General features: G+C 40.1%; 1 protein-coding gene across 1 annotated transcript in view; it reads right to left on the bottom strand.

Annotated features, from left to right (window-relative positions):
* EYA1 (EYA transcriptional coactivator and phosphatase 1) overlaps window positions 1-17,402 on the bottom strand; it is a 156,524-nt gene that overhangs the window by 58,834 nt on the left and 80,288 nt on the right. The window contains 6 exon segments of the mRNA XM_032705833.1: window positions 6,454-6,591; window positions 10,636-10,763; window positions 10,765-10,779; window positions 11,155-11,224; window positions 13,113-13,141; window positions 13,143-13,191. Of these exon segments, the coding sequence (XP_032561724.1) occupies window positions 6,454-6,591; window positions 10,636-10,763; window positions 10,765-10,779; window positions 11,155-11,224; window positions 13,113-13,141; window positions 13,143-13,191 (429 nt within the window).

Here is a 17,402-nt window from a genome sequence, read left to right as displayed (position 1 = left end):
CCTACATTACTAAAACAAAGTATCGGAAAATAACTTCCATCACACGATTATATCATAAGGTTATGGCATATTTGTAATATTTCCCATATGTTGCCTGATTTGGCTCTACAACATGTTAATATATGGAAAGTGATAATTCACAGTTCCTACACTGTGTGTTTCATTATTGCAATAAAAAAATCCCTTGAAATTTAGACAGGAATTTTGGAACCACCTCAGCTCTGATTGAATATTAGGCTATCCCACCCCTCCAAATACCCCATCGTAGAAGTAATGAGGGTTTCTTTACATTTTTGTTGAACAATAATGGCAAGCCTTGTCCCAAGAGATGCCATCTCCACTCACGAAAGCCCACTGGCTTTGTTTCTCCTTCCACCTTTGAGAACTGTGTCCTCTCCCTTGCTGAGCCTCAGTCCCTCACAGAAACAGCAAAAGCCATAACTCCCTGCTCCAAACAGCTCAGTCCAACTGCAAAGCCATTAGGATTCACTAATCGATCAAATATGGCCTTGGGCTGCAAATCTTTTCTTTTTTGATAGAGTCTATTAGGCATGACACAAGGAAAAAAAGTATCTCTGAGAAGGGAGACCCAAGATTGAATTTAGCTCACATACTGAATTACTGTCTTCATCTCCCTCCTCCTGCTTTCATGAGCCACCAAAACGAGACAGATGGGGCTCTCAGGTTTAACACCCAACCTGAGAAGCTGTTCCACTAAAAGGGCAGCAACCCCCTTTTAGCTGTTTTGCCCTCACTGGTTATAACCCGGGAGCGACACAGCCACCAGCTCAGGCATATGGATGCACAGGGTGAAGCTACATAAGCCACCAGAAAGTCCGTAATCAGGCAACCTATTGAACTTGTCCAGCAGGAGAACACCACCCAGCAAAGATTATTAAAGCACACACAAGTTGTTTACAGCCTCTCTCACCACCAAACCTGCCTTAGCGCGAAGATATACAGAAAGCCTGGGAGCAAAAGCTTGCAGGTGAGCAAAGGAGACAAGGAGGGATGAAAATCAACAGAGAGCCAGGCACACAGATGCACCAATCCTCTGAGACATCCAACAAAACCTCAATTAACAACCAAATTCTATGCAGAGGTTACTCATTGGGAAAAGTGACGTTTCTTTCAACTCCAAAGGGCACAGAATGCAGGCAGGGCTGCATGCTTAGTACAATCACCTAAGGACAATTGTGAGCTATCTACTTCTTTAAATAAAAAACCTCAAAACCAATAGGTATCCTACCTATGAGAAGTCAGAAGGGAAATATTTACATGCTTTGACTGCAAAAGTAACTAAAAGCACATACAAGCTAAGTCTAAAACAAAGAAGGAGATGTGAAGTCCAACAGCAATGGGAGTAAATGATGAATCTTAAACTTAACATATGATAATGACTGTAAACGTTTCTCTTGTATCTTCTATTAATGCAAAAGCTTTGTGGCTGTTCATAGATGCTACTAATCCTGTGAACTAAAATCAGATTACTTCAGCAGAAGAGTTGACATCCAAGTTTAGCAGATAGTACAGATAAACAGTACTAATGAGAAAAACATGTTGTTTTAAATTTAATTTAAAATTGGAAAACAGATGTTATTTTTTTTTTATTATAACAAACCCCAGAGCCAAAATACAGCTGAAAAATATTTTAAATTGCAAAACTTTGAAATGAAATTTTATTTCTAATAGTGCTTTGGCTGGAAGAATGTAAGTCACTGTGTCTCTTTTTATTTCTGTAGATATTTTTGAGTGATGCAGTAATACATTCAAACACAGGTTTTAGAGGTGCACAGTTTGAGTCACTCTAAAAAAAGATATAAAGGCGATATAAAAGGTCTCTCATAAGAAAAAAAAAACAAAACAAAGGCTTTTTTGAGGAATATGTTAGCTTCTGTCAAAAATTTGGCAAATAATTTGCAAGAGCAAATGAGTAAAGTAATCACATGCCAGCCAGCATCTCTCCTCTCAGACAAAGACACACACATACTGACTTGCAGATCTCTCTCTTTCATCTCATGGTCAGCACTGGCTCCTAGGGAGGAGGGTAGGGGTCTCCTAGACCGTAACAAACATGAAGCAGGTTTCTCAGAAACAGCTCCGTGGGCCACCCAGAACTACAGGCCTAAAGTTCTTTTTAAAATACTTCAATGTTGCCATTTGGTTTTTAAGTATTCAGCCATAATATGGCATAGAGCTGCTGTCCTGTCTTAACTGAGCAAATATAAAATAATAATCATTACAAAATGCACGAGATTTACTGCTCTAACTTGGCCAGCTACGTAGCTTTAAAATGTGATAAAAGCTGTAAATTGCAGGTCAAAGGTCTATTTTGCCAAGAGCTCTGACCCACATTAAAGCTGGGAATCCCAGTCAGCGTCAGAAGGCTGACAGACCCTGCTGGGACTAGGGTGCAGGCTCCAGGCACAGGGCTTGCTGCTGTGCCGCTGCCGCGAGGCGTGGGATGCTGTCACCCCCCGTGTATTGGCCACAGGAGTCCATTTCCTTTCCTGGCTCAGTCTCCTTGCCATGGGCTATATCTATCATCAGGGTACAATGTATGTGGCAGAAGTTTAGTGCAGCTCTCCTGGGAATGCCAAAGACGGCCAGATGGGCTATTTAAACTCAAGGTTTCTTCCGTTTGCTTACAGTGCTTAAAAATCCTTGGCAAACTCTCCTTTGTTGTCCTAGTAACTGGTTAGCCATCCAGCACAATATTTTTATACTGTATAATAATAACCAAATACCTTAGTGTTTACTTTTTTATGGTTGATTTCCCAAACCAATTGGATAGTTAATCGTCACAGTCTTGGTAACTAAAACAATGCTGGTGCTCATCACAGGCATCCTACCCTTCCAGCAGTAGGATACTCGAGTGCAGGGTAAAAGCCATCTTTAATCACAATCAAAGGATACTCAAATAAGACAGTTGCAAATGGAGGTCTTTCCTTGCCACTCCCCCCAGCCCTTCTCCACTTCATTTATCCTCACCGAGCAATCCTTATAACTCTGCCTATATAGGAACAACAGCCCATTCCCACAGCCATTAGTCATGTAAGTGGTCTTTCAACATCTATGAAGCAACTTATATGAAAAACAGCTTAAGAAACACATTCGTTAAGTAAGGGCGGGGGGAGTGGGGAGATGGGGTGGCAGAACTGCCTGAGCCCTCTTCTCACCCTCTCCCCTATGCACCTCCTGTTACAGGGATGATAAATTTGTAACGAACGAAAACCCGATTACCAGAATAACCTGAGCACGGAGTCCAGGCAGTGATTCTCCTTATAATTTTCAAAAGTTGGCAGTCTCTCCCTGCACTATTGTTCAGTGACTAATCACGCTGTAATTTCAGCAGGGTCAGGAAAAGCACTGGATTTAATTGGCTGCACACGCACCGCGAGGCAGAGTCTCTACATTGCAGGAAGACATTCACCCCAGGGAGAGGAACGAGCATTAACTCCAAAGCTTTTGAGCACGAGGTAACCCCAGTCAGGGAACACGAGCATGACAACTGCAAGGCCACTAGGAAATCCCCTTTACTGCAGGCAAGAATGCAGGGCCCCGAGCACGCTGTCATGTAACGCATGGCTGTGAAGTAGGTTGTGGGATCCATTATCTCCATTTAGCAGCTCAGCAGCTGCACGCAGGAGATGAAGAATGGCTATTGCAGGCTATGACAAGGCTGAGGCTGCAGCCTGCCTTATAGTGCTAGAGGGGAAAGGGAGAAGGAACTCATTTTCCTCTCTGGAAGTTTCTGCACAAACAACTTAACAGCAGCAGCACTAACCCTATTTTCTGACATGAGAATAAATTTTGTCCTTTGAAACTATGAATAGGTTCTTCTTCCAAAACTAAATGAGGAAAGGGAAACAAATATTTCTGTTTACTTTAACAGCTGTTGAACCTAAAGGAAGAATTAAGTCAATTTAAAGTTATTTCAAATACAAAAGTTAGCCTAATGAAAACATAAAAAAGACATATATATTCTCATGTATAGTATACACATATACTGTCAAACATTTAACTGCAAGAAAGACTTGTTCAGCAATGTGACTCTTTTCTACTTAGCAATTAACAATTCCACCAATATTTTCATCTGAAACGTTCCATTCTTATGGTCTCTAATGTTTCTGTAGAAGACCAGTCCTTCCCTCACCCCACATTGTGCTGTTTATGAGTACAACAGAAAGAACATACACACCACAGGGACCACCCAACTCTGACCTGTGGTTCTTCTGCCCAAGCCAGATTGTCAGTGATCTGTTGACTTCCAGAGGTGGGCAGCTCACAGCCCAAGCACAGCACAGCTGGGGCAGAACCCAGGCTCAGACCCCCTCCTCCCTCAGCCCTGCAGACAATAGCATCATGAAATCAATGCCTCCGACTCTCTTCTTGTTAAAACTTCACAACTGGGTCATCGTTAACACATTTCTTTTTGAAGAATATTTTTAGATCCTTGCTTTTCAATGTGTACAGCTGAAATGCTTTCCAAGATGTTACTGTTCCATCTCTTGACAACTGACACCCTTTCCCGAGCTTGACAATTCTGATCTTATACACATTTGCATATTGCAGAAAACAAAACAATACCCTCTATGGCAGACCTCTATGCAGTCCATGACTGAGTCCTAGCTCCGTTCTACATTGTATGTGCAGGCTATCTACGAAATGTCAGCATTCACTTACTCTTACCATTTTCCAACAAACACCTTCTCATGTTATCCCACGCTGCCCCCCCTTTCTTCTCTCTATCGAATGAGTTTCCCACAACATCTGCAAAACTACTACTTCACTTTCCTGCCTAAAATCCCATTTTATTGATATACCTCTCCTCTGTATCTTACAAAAAACAACTTCAGAGGTGTTAGACAACCATATGGGGTGCCGACTGTTTATTATCGCTAAACAGTGTCAGCTTTATTGTTACACTAGGCCCTTCTAGCCTGTGTGTTTTATTTTAGCCTCCAACTTCCATAGGACTGTGTTTTCATTTGGCTATATAGGTTAGCACAACAGGATCCTCTGTGTAGGACTGCGGCATGGAGGCTACTGCAACAGAAATTATGGGCAACACAGACATGATTTTTCAAAACCTATTCCTAGAGATCGTGAATTATCAGTTCCTTAAGAGCTGAAATGTTGATCCAGAAATTCCTTGTAGCTGCTGCTGGCAAGTATTTTGAGCTCTCTCCTACAGAGAGGCTGGGAGGGTGGGCAGGTGTGAGTTTTTTGTTTGAGTTTTTGTATAGCTATCTGCTGAAAGCAAAACCAATACCTGCTCATGGTTATATTTACACTGATGAGTAGAAGATCATCATTATTCACATAGACGAAATTTGCACACTACTCTGATCTATCCTTCTTACTTGTCAGAGCACACTACAATTCATCAATACTTCAGATATCAGCTGGTCACTTCTGCCCTACAGAGCTACTCAACACACAGTTCAAAAAGGGATTTAAAAAAAAAGAGCAACAAAACCCACCACTTTTGTGTCTGAGTAAAGACTGGATCAATATACCTTAAAATCGTGGAACAAAAGCAAAACCTCATTCACTTATCTCTGAAAGCACTTCTGCTTCAAGACATTTCATGGAGTGTTTACTTGATGGAGCACAGTTTAAATTGAGCTAATAACAATAAAGAAAGGTGCTAAACTTAAAAAAAAATGTGGTCCAATTCTGTGAGTGATCACATATTTCCACAATTCTAAAATCTGCAAGACATCTGATTCCTACTGACAAATTCAGGAGTGAAAAGGCCTGCAGTGGACATCCAAAATTAGCTATTTCTGGTAATCAAAGATTTTTTAAAATCCTTAAAGTGGTCCAAAATCCAGAACCAGGAACACCCAGTGACTGCTTGATAAAAAAAGGGAAAAAGGAATTGTGAGAACAAGGTGGAAAGATATTAAGTAAAACTAACAGGCAAGAAAGGCTACAAAACATAATTGATAATAAGCCTGCACATACAAACTTACAGCTTTTAAATAGACTTCAAAGAAACAGACTTCAATCATTACTTAGGCACCTCCACAGCTGCAGTAGGTATTTTTATCTTCTTGTCCCTTCTCGAACACACTCAGGTGTCAAATTCTATTTGGCACTTCCTAAATCCATAATCCTGACACGTTTCCAGGACTCGCTTTGTCTCGTTCACTGTTTGCTAAACTCTAAATTATTGTTATTTGGAGATACATTTTTATGTAATAACACTAGAACACTTCACTATTTAAAATTAATGAAGGAAGGGATCTTCCAAACTGCTAAGAGCTGGTCTGTCACTGCTCTCAACAAAGGCAATCATAATTTCAGCTCCAACTGCAATAACATCAGAGGTAAGTGCTCAAGCAGACACTAATTTTTATTAGGAATGTAAAGAAATAAGAAGAAAAAGAAACACCCCATAGCATTAACTGTATCTAATTAATGGTAATATCTGTTTATACAGACCTTGCATCTGGTAGCTGTAGGGAGCCTGTCCAGGTTGAGGTGTGCTAAAGCTGGCACCGTAGCTTAGAAATCCTGTCTGTCCAGGTGACTGTGACTGTGCCAATCCACCTTCTGTCTTGATGCCTGCCCACAATGCACCTAAATCAGTTAGTGACAGCAGATCTATTTTCATATTCAAACAGGGATGGAAAATAAAATCACGTAATTAACAGCACTTTTAACATACAACTACTATTGCTTTCATGAGAGAACAAATACCGAGAGCATGCACAAATGAACAGGGTAAAAGCAGTCTAAAAGCACACGGAAAACTGAAGTTCACCAGGGAGAGGTTAAATTCAAAACTGTGTTTCCAATAACTGCAAAAGAAATTATACATGAACAGGAAGTTGCATTATTCCTGTTTTCCTTTCCTGCCAGAGGCAAGCTTTTCCATATTCATGACATTCACAGAGGTAGATTAGCAACTTTATATGATTTTAATGAAACATAGCATAGCCAAGCTCTCCTGCCATCTACCCATTAACGACATAATTGAGATTTGCATCGTATAATATTCCTACATGAAAATTACACAGCTCCTAGTGCTCCTTAATTTCTAAGGAATTAGAAGTGGATAAAGAGAACTAGCAGTATTAAGTGTGACGATGATTTTTCAAAGCTAATTAAACACTATAGGAGGCATTCAGTCTTTTAACATAAAACCTAATAGACAAGAACTATTCCTGAAGCAGCCTCCCAAACTGGGAAAAAATAGCAGAGTCATTAATCTGCACTGACAGGGAAATCCATTACACATCACATTACACACTCATTTCTAAACTTAATTAAAAAATCTGAAGTCCGATCAATAACGACTTGCTTCCCAAGTTCAGTGATTCTTCCCCAATTTGTAAGGCAACAAGCAAGTAAATATCAGCAAGTAAAATACTGAGGAAATTCACACAGTTTAGCCTCTGTCTCTTAGTTTTAATTATAAGGTTGTCCCAACATGAACCACCATTTAAAAATAATTATAGCCAAAGCAATGGAAAAGTGATACAATATTCTTAGGTTTCACTGTGGCATTCAGTGATACCTCATTGTTCAGAAACCCCGATATTTGAACTGAAGTGTCTAAGTGTGAATTAGTAACATTCCTTTGAAAATTACTGTTAATCTAAGTCCATTTTCTGGTTGGATTTTTAAAACAATATTCAACAGTGTTTGAAGGTAGGAAAGGGCTGAGAAGTTACTATGTTTGCAAAACTTCAATACCTCCCTAAATAAATGGCAGCATATTTTGCCATCTAAATAATTATTTTTCAACTGCTGTCATTATTTACCCTTAATTCCTTCTGCCAGACCTGCTAACTGCCAGATTATCCCTGTTTGCTTGTTTTTCTCTGATGCTACTTGCTTCTTCTGTTTTATGTTACAATTAAACTGTCCCAATGACAAATCTGACACCTCATTTTCAAGGGGAAACTCCTCCTATGGATGATTTGGTATCAGTGATCCTTATTTGCTGTCTGTTTAAGGACTTCTGAAAGGCTGATTAAATATTGCTTAGAGAAAGTTTGACTAAATCAAGAATTAAATTTGTAGTCTAAATTTTTTTAACAGTGTGATTTAATTGTCCATCTCAGACCAAGTGGGAGGAGACGATCAAAGGCAGCAGCAGGAGGATGCCACTTGAGTGAAGACAACTTGGCACTCATATGCCCTTTTGCAAACCTCCATGCTATGAAGAGCCTTTCATCTCCTGAGACTTACTCTTCCCACCTGCTCTCATCCTGAAGGCCTTCACTCATCAAACCTTGATGTTCCCTTCTTTTCTCAAGTCTAATGTATGCAAGGAAGCGGGAAGGGAGAGTGAGAAAACACAAGGGGACTGCCAGGAGCTGGAAAGCAAAGAAGTTGGTAAGCAAGGCCTTTGCTAGAAGCTGCTGCTGGAGCAGGCAGGAGGAAAGAGTTTCAGGAAATTCTCCAACCTCCTCAGGGGCTTTGCAGATGAAGCAGAGCCAGGAGCCCCTGGGCAGCAGCTGTCAATGGCATTCTCCTCCACCCCCCTTCCTGCCTGCATGGCTGCACTGCTGTGGAGGTGGGGAAGTGGAAAAATGAAGAATAGAGGTGCGTTTGAGACAGCATCTTCCCAAACTTTGCCCTAGAGAGAAAACTTGAGAAAGGCTGATACAGGAATTCATGAATACTTTTTCTTCCAGTAGACCCAGAGTAAAGAAACAAAAAGAAAGAGCCCCCCCCCCCTCAACTCAGTTTTTCATTTCACACATGTCATAAGTCTTCTCTCTTTATACCTGATGGAAGTGGAAGATTTCTGCCTGGGTGAAAGAAAGGTAAGACAGAGGGTACATGAGGCCTAAGCTGCAGACCAAAGAGAAGAATTTTGGCTCTAAGCAAGGTTTCAGTTCTTGCCTGTTGCAAATGAGCATCCAACGCTCCCTGCATAATTTAATTTAGGAGCATAGATTATATGATGTGCAAAAAATACATATGATGCTAGGTCCTAAATTTATTAATAGTTATTTGCTTTTAAATATTGCTCCAATACCGTACATCAGTAAGACACCTTAGTCCAAGCCACAAATCACTGTCTGAAAAGAATAAACACATAAAAATCTACTTTGCTTATAAACTGAGAGCTTCAGTGGTCAAAATCAGCTCTGCAATGTAAAATGTTAGGCAAAATTATTTAAAGTCTTAGGTGTGGGGATGGACTAGGCAAGAAAACAAAACAAAACAAAAGAGCAGGCAGGCATGTTAACCCCTGAGAGCAGTTGCCAAGTAAAGCAATCTCAATTACAGCTCCGATGACAGCGAGACAGCTAAATTCAAGTAGTGAAATCAAGGCCTGGCTAAAGTCAGTGGGAATTTTAGAGTTGACTTCAGTGAGGTCAGGATTTCATCCAGAGGAACCAAGCAAAAAAACAAAAAAGACGTGTTTGAGTTGCCCAAGCTCCACAGTCAGCCAAGTATGAACACGAGGTGTCCGCAGGAAACAGGTCAAAAAAAGCATGGTGGGGAAAGGGATCGTCTGTTATCACCCACCTGATCCAGATGGAATTAGCAACAGCTCTCATCAGCAACAGGAGGTTTTATGTATGTGTAAGACTCCCCATCTGCATAATGTAAGTTTAAAATATGTGGATTTGATCTGAAACATCCAATTTATGTTTAGAAGCATATTTTAAAGTAAGGGGAAATAATAAGGTATTTTTTTTACCTGTTGTTCACAATAGTCTGCTATAGGATATACTTGAGATCCAGTGGATTTCAACTTGCAGATTTCAGGATGAAAGATTCACCAGTTTTGCAGTTAAAACTTTTAACAATTTTAAATGGAACAGCTTTTATGATGAGTTCTGTCATTTTTGTATAAAACTTACACTATCTGAATGTATCTTTACATAATGTATCTTTACTCCTCAAAGCATGTGGATTGTATATTTTTAATATATTCCCCCAGAGGAATATGAGGACTATTTTCTAATAATGCATCCTTGCTGCTGCACTGCTATGTGGTCTGCCAGCAGACAGTCTGGCAGGAAAATGGTCTCACCCACAGCAGCTTGTTTTAAATTAAATTTTTTTGGAAATATTTGCTACTTAGTACTATCTCCTTCATCAGGCAGACAGAGATTTAGTGTCAATTTACCTCAATTTTCACCTCCAGGGATTTTTAAAACATTGGAAAGTGAGATTTTTTTTTTTTTTTGGGGGGGTCCTTTTGAATCAGTTTTTTGCCTGCTGAAAATCAGCACAGCTTCATGGATTCATCTGGATTCCAGTGATCTGTATCAGCTGAAACTCAGACCTTTATGTACCAAGGTAACCTATCGCACTGCTGGAGAGCAGAGCTCCTCAGCAAGTCACCAGGGGCCATGCCTGTCTAATGGAAGCCCACGGATCTCTTTTCCTATTTCAGTGCTGTTTTTCTGATATCACCAGTAAAAAGCTAATGAACCTCTCTCCTTGATCCCCAAATGGATTCATCCTCTTGAGTACCTTCTTAGCTCTTTAATACATAAATTAAAGCATCAGCCATTGAACGTGGAGAATCACCAGTCTTTCACAAGAAATGCTCTAGAGCGCAGCTTTCTCACTAAGTATTAACACAAGAGTCACATAATCTTCTAAAGAATATTTACCCAGGAGTAAAATAACACAGATGTGATTTCTTACCATATGAAGGGATTCCATAGGGTTGGCCGGGCTGGGGGTAAGTGGCATAAGCTGTAGCTTGTTGCATTCCCGTTGTAAACTGTGTCTGCCCATATGCAGCCATCGTTTGTGAAGAGGGGGTAGGAAGAATGTGGGTAGGGTCTGCTATTGATTACAAATGACAGAAAATAAGACAAACACTGCATTAGACAGACATGCATGTACTTATTTTTAGTCTTAATATATCCTGCTACTTCATTAACACATAATCATAGGCCATGCTAGACAACAGAAACTATAAGACATAGACAAAATAACAATAAGAAATCAATAATAAAAAAAAGTAAAATAAGAAGTTACAGATATTTTTCAAATACATTCTTATAATTAAAAAAAAAAAACACATATTTTTCCCTAGAAGCTGCTGTGGTTTAAATTATGGCTTAACAGATGGACCCAATTATTATTTTATATGATGTTAAAATCTGGCTATTTCACTTATTATTACTAGTACTATTATTATTTTAAAAGACATCATACTTGGAAGGGTAAATCTGTGGTGGGGAGAACTGGTGTGTTTGTCTTGGGCTGAAACCACTGCTTCCAATTGCTGCACCAAGGAGAAAAGAAAGCACACAGAAGTGTAAATACACACACCAAAGACAAATATTATTTTTCCTAATAGAATTTCAGAGTATTAACGAGTTTAATTAAATTCAAATATCATTGATACCTTAGATAGAAAATAATATTTTATCAGGAACTACACAAGAATGCTTAACATTAAAATCTTGATCGCAAATCTCAAATACTAAATTGCCCCTTTGTACAACTCCTGAACGATAGTTTATCTTTGGCTGCACAGACAACATTTTCAATTCAAACAACCTATTTCCTAATGGAAACATTTCCCTTCATATTTTCAAAGGGTTGTTGATATCTCAAGTGCAACATTTTATTAACTTTTAGAATTTTTAAGACCTACATTTTATGAAGGAGCTTTATGCGTGCTTCGATTGAAAACATATGGCCAGCTTCAGAGCATGTGCCTCTTTCTTAAAAAAAAATAATTCCTGATACAGACTATGTATTACCATATTACACTTCCTTCTCTTTCCTCCACCTTATCTGCTTCCAAATGCTTTCAGACCTTCAAATCAGCCAGCGTTGCGTAAGATGTACAAGGTGCAGATGTTGTTAGTGAAACACTTGAGCTGAGGTGGCTGCACCATGAGCTGCTCCCCTGGCAGCCCCGCGCTGCTGACACAGATCCTTACACCAACCCATCCCCATTCCCGTCAGTATTTTTGGGTGCTGCCGGGAGTGTGGCGGGTGTGCTGGCATACTCTGCTCAGGGCGTTATTTTTGGGAGCCCTTCCCTCTCTGGTTTCTGTTTGGGTGTCACTTCTCCTTTAGGTCCCAAGGTGTTTGGAAGCCTTTGCCAGGAAGGGGTCAGTGGCAGGTTATGAGACTACTGTAAAATCGGACAGCCAGAGAAACAACAGGCCCACTGCTAAGTACTTGGAAATAAACAAGGCACGCATAATTACCCTCCGCCAGCTACCCCTTTCCTGGCCAGCTACAGGGAAAATCCATCATCTTTCTACTCCAGAAGTGCTTGTGAAGCATGTAGGGAAGCAAGGAACCTCTTTCGTGCCTTCCATGCCTGATAATTTTTATTTTCTGCGGTCTGTGAGGCTGCAGACTTGTCAAATGTTACAGTCCAACCTTTAGTCTAATCACCACAGACGTACATAATTAAACACACTGTCTTTTCTTCTTTCAGAAACTAAAATACTCTAGAAACCTTTTGAGGGGCTTTCAGGTTTGATGCTTTCATATTCAACAGCTTGTGCAGAAAATGGAGGCTGTGACAAGACTGGGAAAGGGCTAGCTACTTGGAGCCTGACTGGTTGCTAGATTTAAATTTTGCTTCTATAAAATATAATCCCACAATATAGTATTAGATCCCTTTTTAATTTGATTTACACCATAAAAACTATGTGCTAGAAATACCACAGTTAGTCCATAGGTAGGTAAAACTGTGAAAACACCTCAGGTTGTTCTCACAGTGTTTTGTCTCCTCTATGTCAGAGGCTAAGATGTGTCTGGCTTCCAAGAAGAAAAGAAGCTTGACAAAAGAATGAATACCTTTGCAATAATGAGTTACAATAAATGAGGAAGACCTACCCCTCAATTACAATACTAATCACAAGAGGCAGGTATGTTTACTCACAGAAAAGAGAATAATTACTCTGGGCCAGAATACTCCCTAGTGAGACTCCCACCAAACATACCAACGGGCATTAATAAGCCCAATACTATAATGCTCCTTACTCAGGCAAAACTCCTGTTGACTTCCACTTAGATGAACAGAAATAGGCAAGAGCTGGAAAATGCACTCGGCTTTTTAACAGATGTGTACAGGTTCAGACCACGCGGATAAGAAAATCGTAAATGAAAAAATGCTGAGCTTAAGACTTTTGTTTATTCCTTACCTGATCCTGAGAAACTGTCTAAAGACCCTCTGTGGTAGTGTAGTAGCAATCTCACTGCTGTTCATTGGTTCTGTTTTAACTATAGAAATATAACAGAAGATATTCTATGTGCACCTAATATTTTTGCATGCTCATGCACACAAACTCACTACAGACACAAACTCAATAAAACAAAAATCTGACAAAAATGTTTTAAATCATGGCTATCGATATTTTGCATTTATGTATTTGTGCATACAAACAATGCAAAGTACTGGCAGCCATGATTTACACATACATATAAGATGATCAAGAGGGTTATTTCTGTCCCCAAGGAATAAGAGCCAGTGTAACAAACCAGAAGTACCCATGCAACTCTCTGCACCTGTCCTGATTCCTCTTAATCCTGCAGACCCAACAATAAGGGTCCACATTTAGATCAGGTCACAGCATTTACAGGCTTGAAAGACAGCAGTTGAATATCAAAAAAGAACATAATTTTTAAATGTTTTTTTTACTGAGGGTTGTTCAAATTTTGTTTCCATTCAAGTAAATTTTCAGAGAAAAATCAAGAATTTGTGATGAAGTAAAACACTTTCCTTAAGGTGGATCTCTCCCTCTCAAATGAAAACCAATTTTATATTCAATGACCCCAAATAAACAAAAGGACACAGTTCTCACCAGATACTTTAAAGAATGCTTTCACATTTCATTCCCTCTGCATCCACAACCCCACACGGCTATTACAGAGTAAAAAAGAATGAAACAAAGAGAGATTATCTCCTGGCTCATGCTTATTTCCATTGCTCCGCTGCAACTCGCAGCACTCTGCAATGACAGTATCCTGATCCATAGAGCAAGGACGGGACTGACCTGTCATGGATGTAAAATAGGCACAATCTCTACTCTCAGGGTGCCAGCAGATCAGCATGGCAATCTCTCAAATCCATTTTTACACATTAGATTTTGGAGTTACAGCACACCAAAAGCAACTGAGGATGATGTTTCAGAAAACAATGGAGCTGATCTTACTATCAAGATCCCCCCCCTTTCACTTTTGTTGACACACACAGACGCCACTTCCCACACACCAGTGCTGGTGCATACCTGACCTTTCAGTGAGGCAGTTCTGTAACACTGTGGAAAGTAAATCTGAGAAAGCCAAGGTAAACTGCACCCCATTTGACATGTAAAGCCTTAATGTCATCATACACGCATATATCTGTGGATGTATGTTTATATAGTGTGTTCAGGTATATCATCACTAGCAAAAAGCTTTTGGTACCAGGTTTGGAAAGGATGAGGCAGAGACACTTCCCTCTTTTGACAAAACACCTTCCCTTTCATTGCCAATCTAAATTTTTATTTCTACATGTCTATGTCTTTCACCAAACCTTATCACGAGATTAGAAAGCAATCTCTCAAGATTTTACTAAGCACCCACTATTTCTTTCGACTCCCACACGGGGTCTGTCTGCTAACTTGGGAAGTCAGCACTTAGCTCAACACAAACTTTGCTATGTCTGCATTAACAAGCAGTGTATCCCAGTAAGAAAAGTTTGATGCAGTTAAATGATTGGTGCAGGAGGTCCAGTTTCCATAGGTTAGGCATTTTTGAGAGAGGTTATTCAGCTGGAGAATATTAGCTGCACTTCTGCACCTTTTTTGAAAGAAGTGTCCAAGAGACTTCACAAGGTGAAGTAACACGATAAGAAAGGGAGGCCAAGAGGTTCACTTCAGAAGTACTTACTCATGATCTGAACTGTAACTCTAATACAAAGGTATTTCTTAAAACACAGCATATAAACTATCCATCCATTCAATAACTAAATACTCAAAGACTAACATAAGATGCAATAAAATATTTTTGCAAAGTGTCTATCACAAGTAATTTTTCAGAAACAACCAGACTTTTACAGGACGTTCTACAGTTTGTCAACCTAGATATGAAGAATTATAGCATCTACATTATCTTCTGCTTTTTCTTAGAACTGTATTTTCACAACTACCTTTTACAAACTAATACTTCTCTCATAGACTACTCCAACTTTTCCCAAAATCTGCAAGCCTTCTGAACCTAATTTCCATAGTGCAATTATAATTTTGGAAATAACAATGAAAGGTTCTTTCCTCTATAGCTGACAGTTGTGCTGGGGGAAAAGAGAGGAAGATAAGACAGATCAACCTAAATTGGAGTAGAGGGTGTAAGTTTTCAGTATACGCTTTCTCCAAACACTTCCTCTTCTCTACTGCAGAAATAATATTCCACATTGCTCACTTTTGCATAACTGCAAATTAGCAGTCCGCGGACTACACTGAACTGCCTCACACACCATAGAGAAGTATAGCATCAGTTGTTTTAGAAAAAAGCAGCCCTGCCAAGAAGGATTTGGGGGTGCTGGTGAATGAGAGGCTGAACATGAGCCAGCAATGTGCACTTGCAGCCCAGAAAGCCAATCGTATCCTGGGCTGCATCAAAAGCAGCGTGGCCAGCAGGATGAGGGAGGAGATTTTGTCCCTCTACTCTGCTCTCCGAGACACTACCTAGAGTACAGCATCCAGCTCTGGGGCTCCTGGCACAGGAAGTACACTGACTTCTTGGAGCCAGTCCAGAGGAGGGCAACCAAGATGAATAAAGGGATGGAGCACCTCTCCTACAAGAAAAGACTGAGACATTTGGGATTGTTCAGCCTGGAAAAGAGAAGGCTTAGAGGTGACCTAATTGAGGTCTTCCAGTACCTGAAGGGAGCCTATAAGAAAGATGGAGATGGAGATTTTACAAGGGCATGTAGTGATGAGACAAAAGGAAATGGCTTCAAACGGGCAGAGGGTAGATTTAGATTAAACTATTAGGAAGAAATTCTTTACTGTGAGGGTGGTAAGGCACTGGAACAGGTTGCCCAGAGAACTTGTGGATGCCCAAGCACAGGAAGTTTTCAAGGTCAGGTTGGATTGGGCTCTGAGCCTCCTGGGCTAATTAAAGCTGTCCCTGCCCAAGGCAGCGGAGCTGGAACTAGGTGATCTTTAAGGTCTCTTCCAACCCAAACCATTCTATGATTCTTTCTGAGTGGGTGCAAATGCTTCTCTTGCCATTGTTTTAAAAGCATCCTTCATGAGTCTTTACACCTACCTGGATCCTTGTTCAAGATACCATTTTTGGAAAAACCTCATCAAAATGGAATTTCTGTCTCTATGACTCGAGCAATACTTCAGTGCAACATAGTTTATAACTGAATGCTGTTTACTAGACATATTAATTTTGAAGGTAGAGGAAAGCATATGAAATACAATGCAGTGCCTTCTTCATGGAAATTAATTTAGTTGCTGACTGAGGTGCCAACAAATTTTTCATAAAGGCTTTTCCTTATGTCTCTTCTCTCAGCTGTTGTATCTCCAGAATATAAACAGACCAGCATATAAGAAAGGACGTTCACATTATTCCTAATCTGGATAACCATTACTTGGGTGATAGTAAATATGCCATCTTTAGGAACAATTATGACCTTAACCTTTGTGTTGCTGATAGTTGGGAATTGAATAAAAATGGATAGGGACTGAGAAGTTCTCCACTCCCCAAGCATTTCAATCAAAATGCCTGAAAATTACTGCATATTTCGGTTTTTTAGCCTAAGGACTTTTCATGAGGATGAAAGCTTGCTATACAAAAAAATAAACTGAGAAGAACAGCCATGGGGGTTACCTTTTGGAAATATTTACCATGTGTATTCTTACTGCAAAGGAAAGGCCTCTAATTTGTCCAAGACAAAAACTGACCTGCAGTGGAGCATATTTCATCCCAGAATCATGGGGAAAGAGAGCTGCAAAGGGACTGCCTAAGGTTCCAAGTCTCACAGTCTATCCCAGCAGCACATCAGTAATCCACATCTATCATGAGAGACATGTGGAGCTGTGCAAGGAAGCCAGGCTCTGGAGGGGCATGGATCTGGCCCTGCCACATGCTGCTTAAGCATGCTCTGAATTTCAGCTCTTCACATTTTCCACGACAATTAACATTTCTGCAACATGTCCTAAGCTTTCAAAAGATGACACCGGGAAATGAGTGGGAATATTGCCACATCTACACAGCACACATTGCAAGCTTGCCAGTAACTGCCAACACCACGCTCAGTTGTGGCAGACACCAGAGAGTGATATAGGAGAGTTCTGATTTCTGCCACTCCTTTATCAAAACTGATTTTTACAGAGGTGCCGAATCATCAGACTTGAATTGTAGAGAACAGACTATGATTTAGCAACGTACTACTAAGTTTTAGTGCCAACAAAATCACTCATGTAATAAAACAGATTATC

This window comes from Chiroxiphia lanceolata, chromosome 1, assembly GCF_009829145.1.
Source record: "Chiroxiphia lanceolata isolate bChiLan1 chromosome 1, bChiLan1.pri, whole genome shotgun sequence".
Lineage (NCBI taxonomy): Eukaryota > Metazoa > Chordata > Aves > Passeriformes > Pipridae > Chiroxiphia > Chiroxiphia lanceolata.
This window is presented reverse-complemented; position numbering and strand designations above follow the sequence as displayed.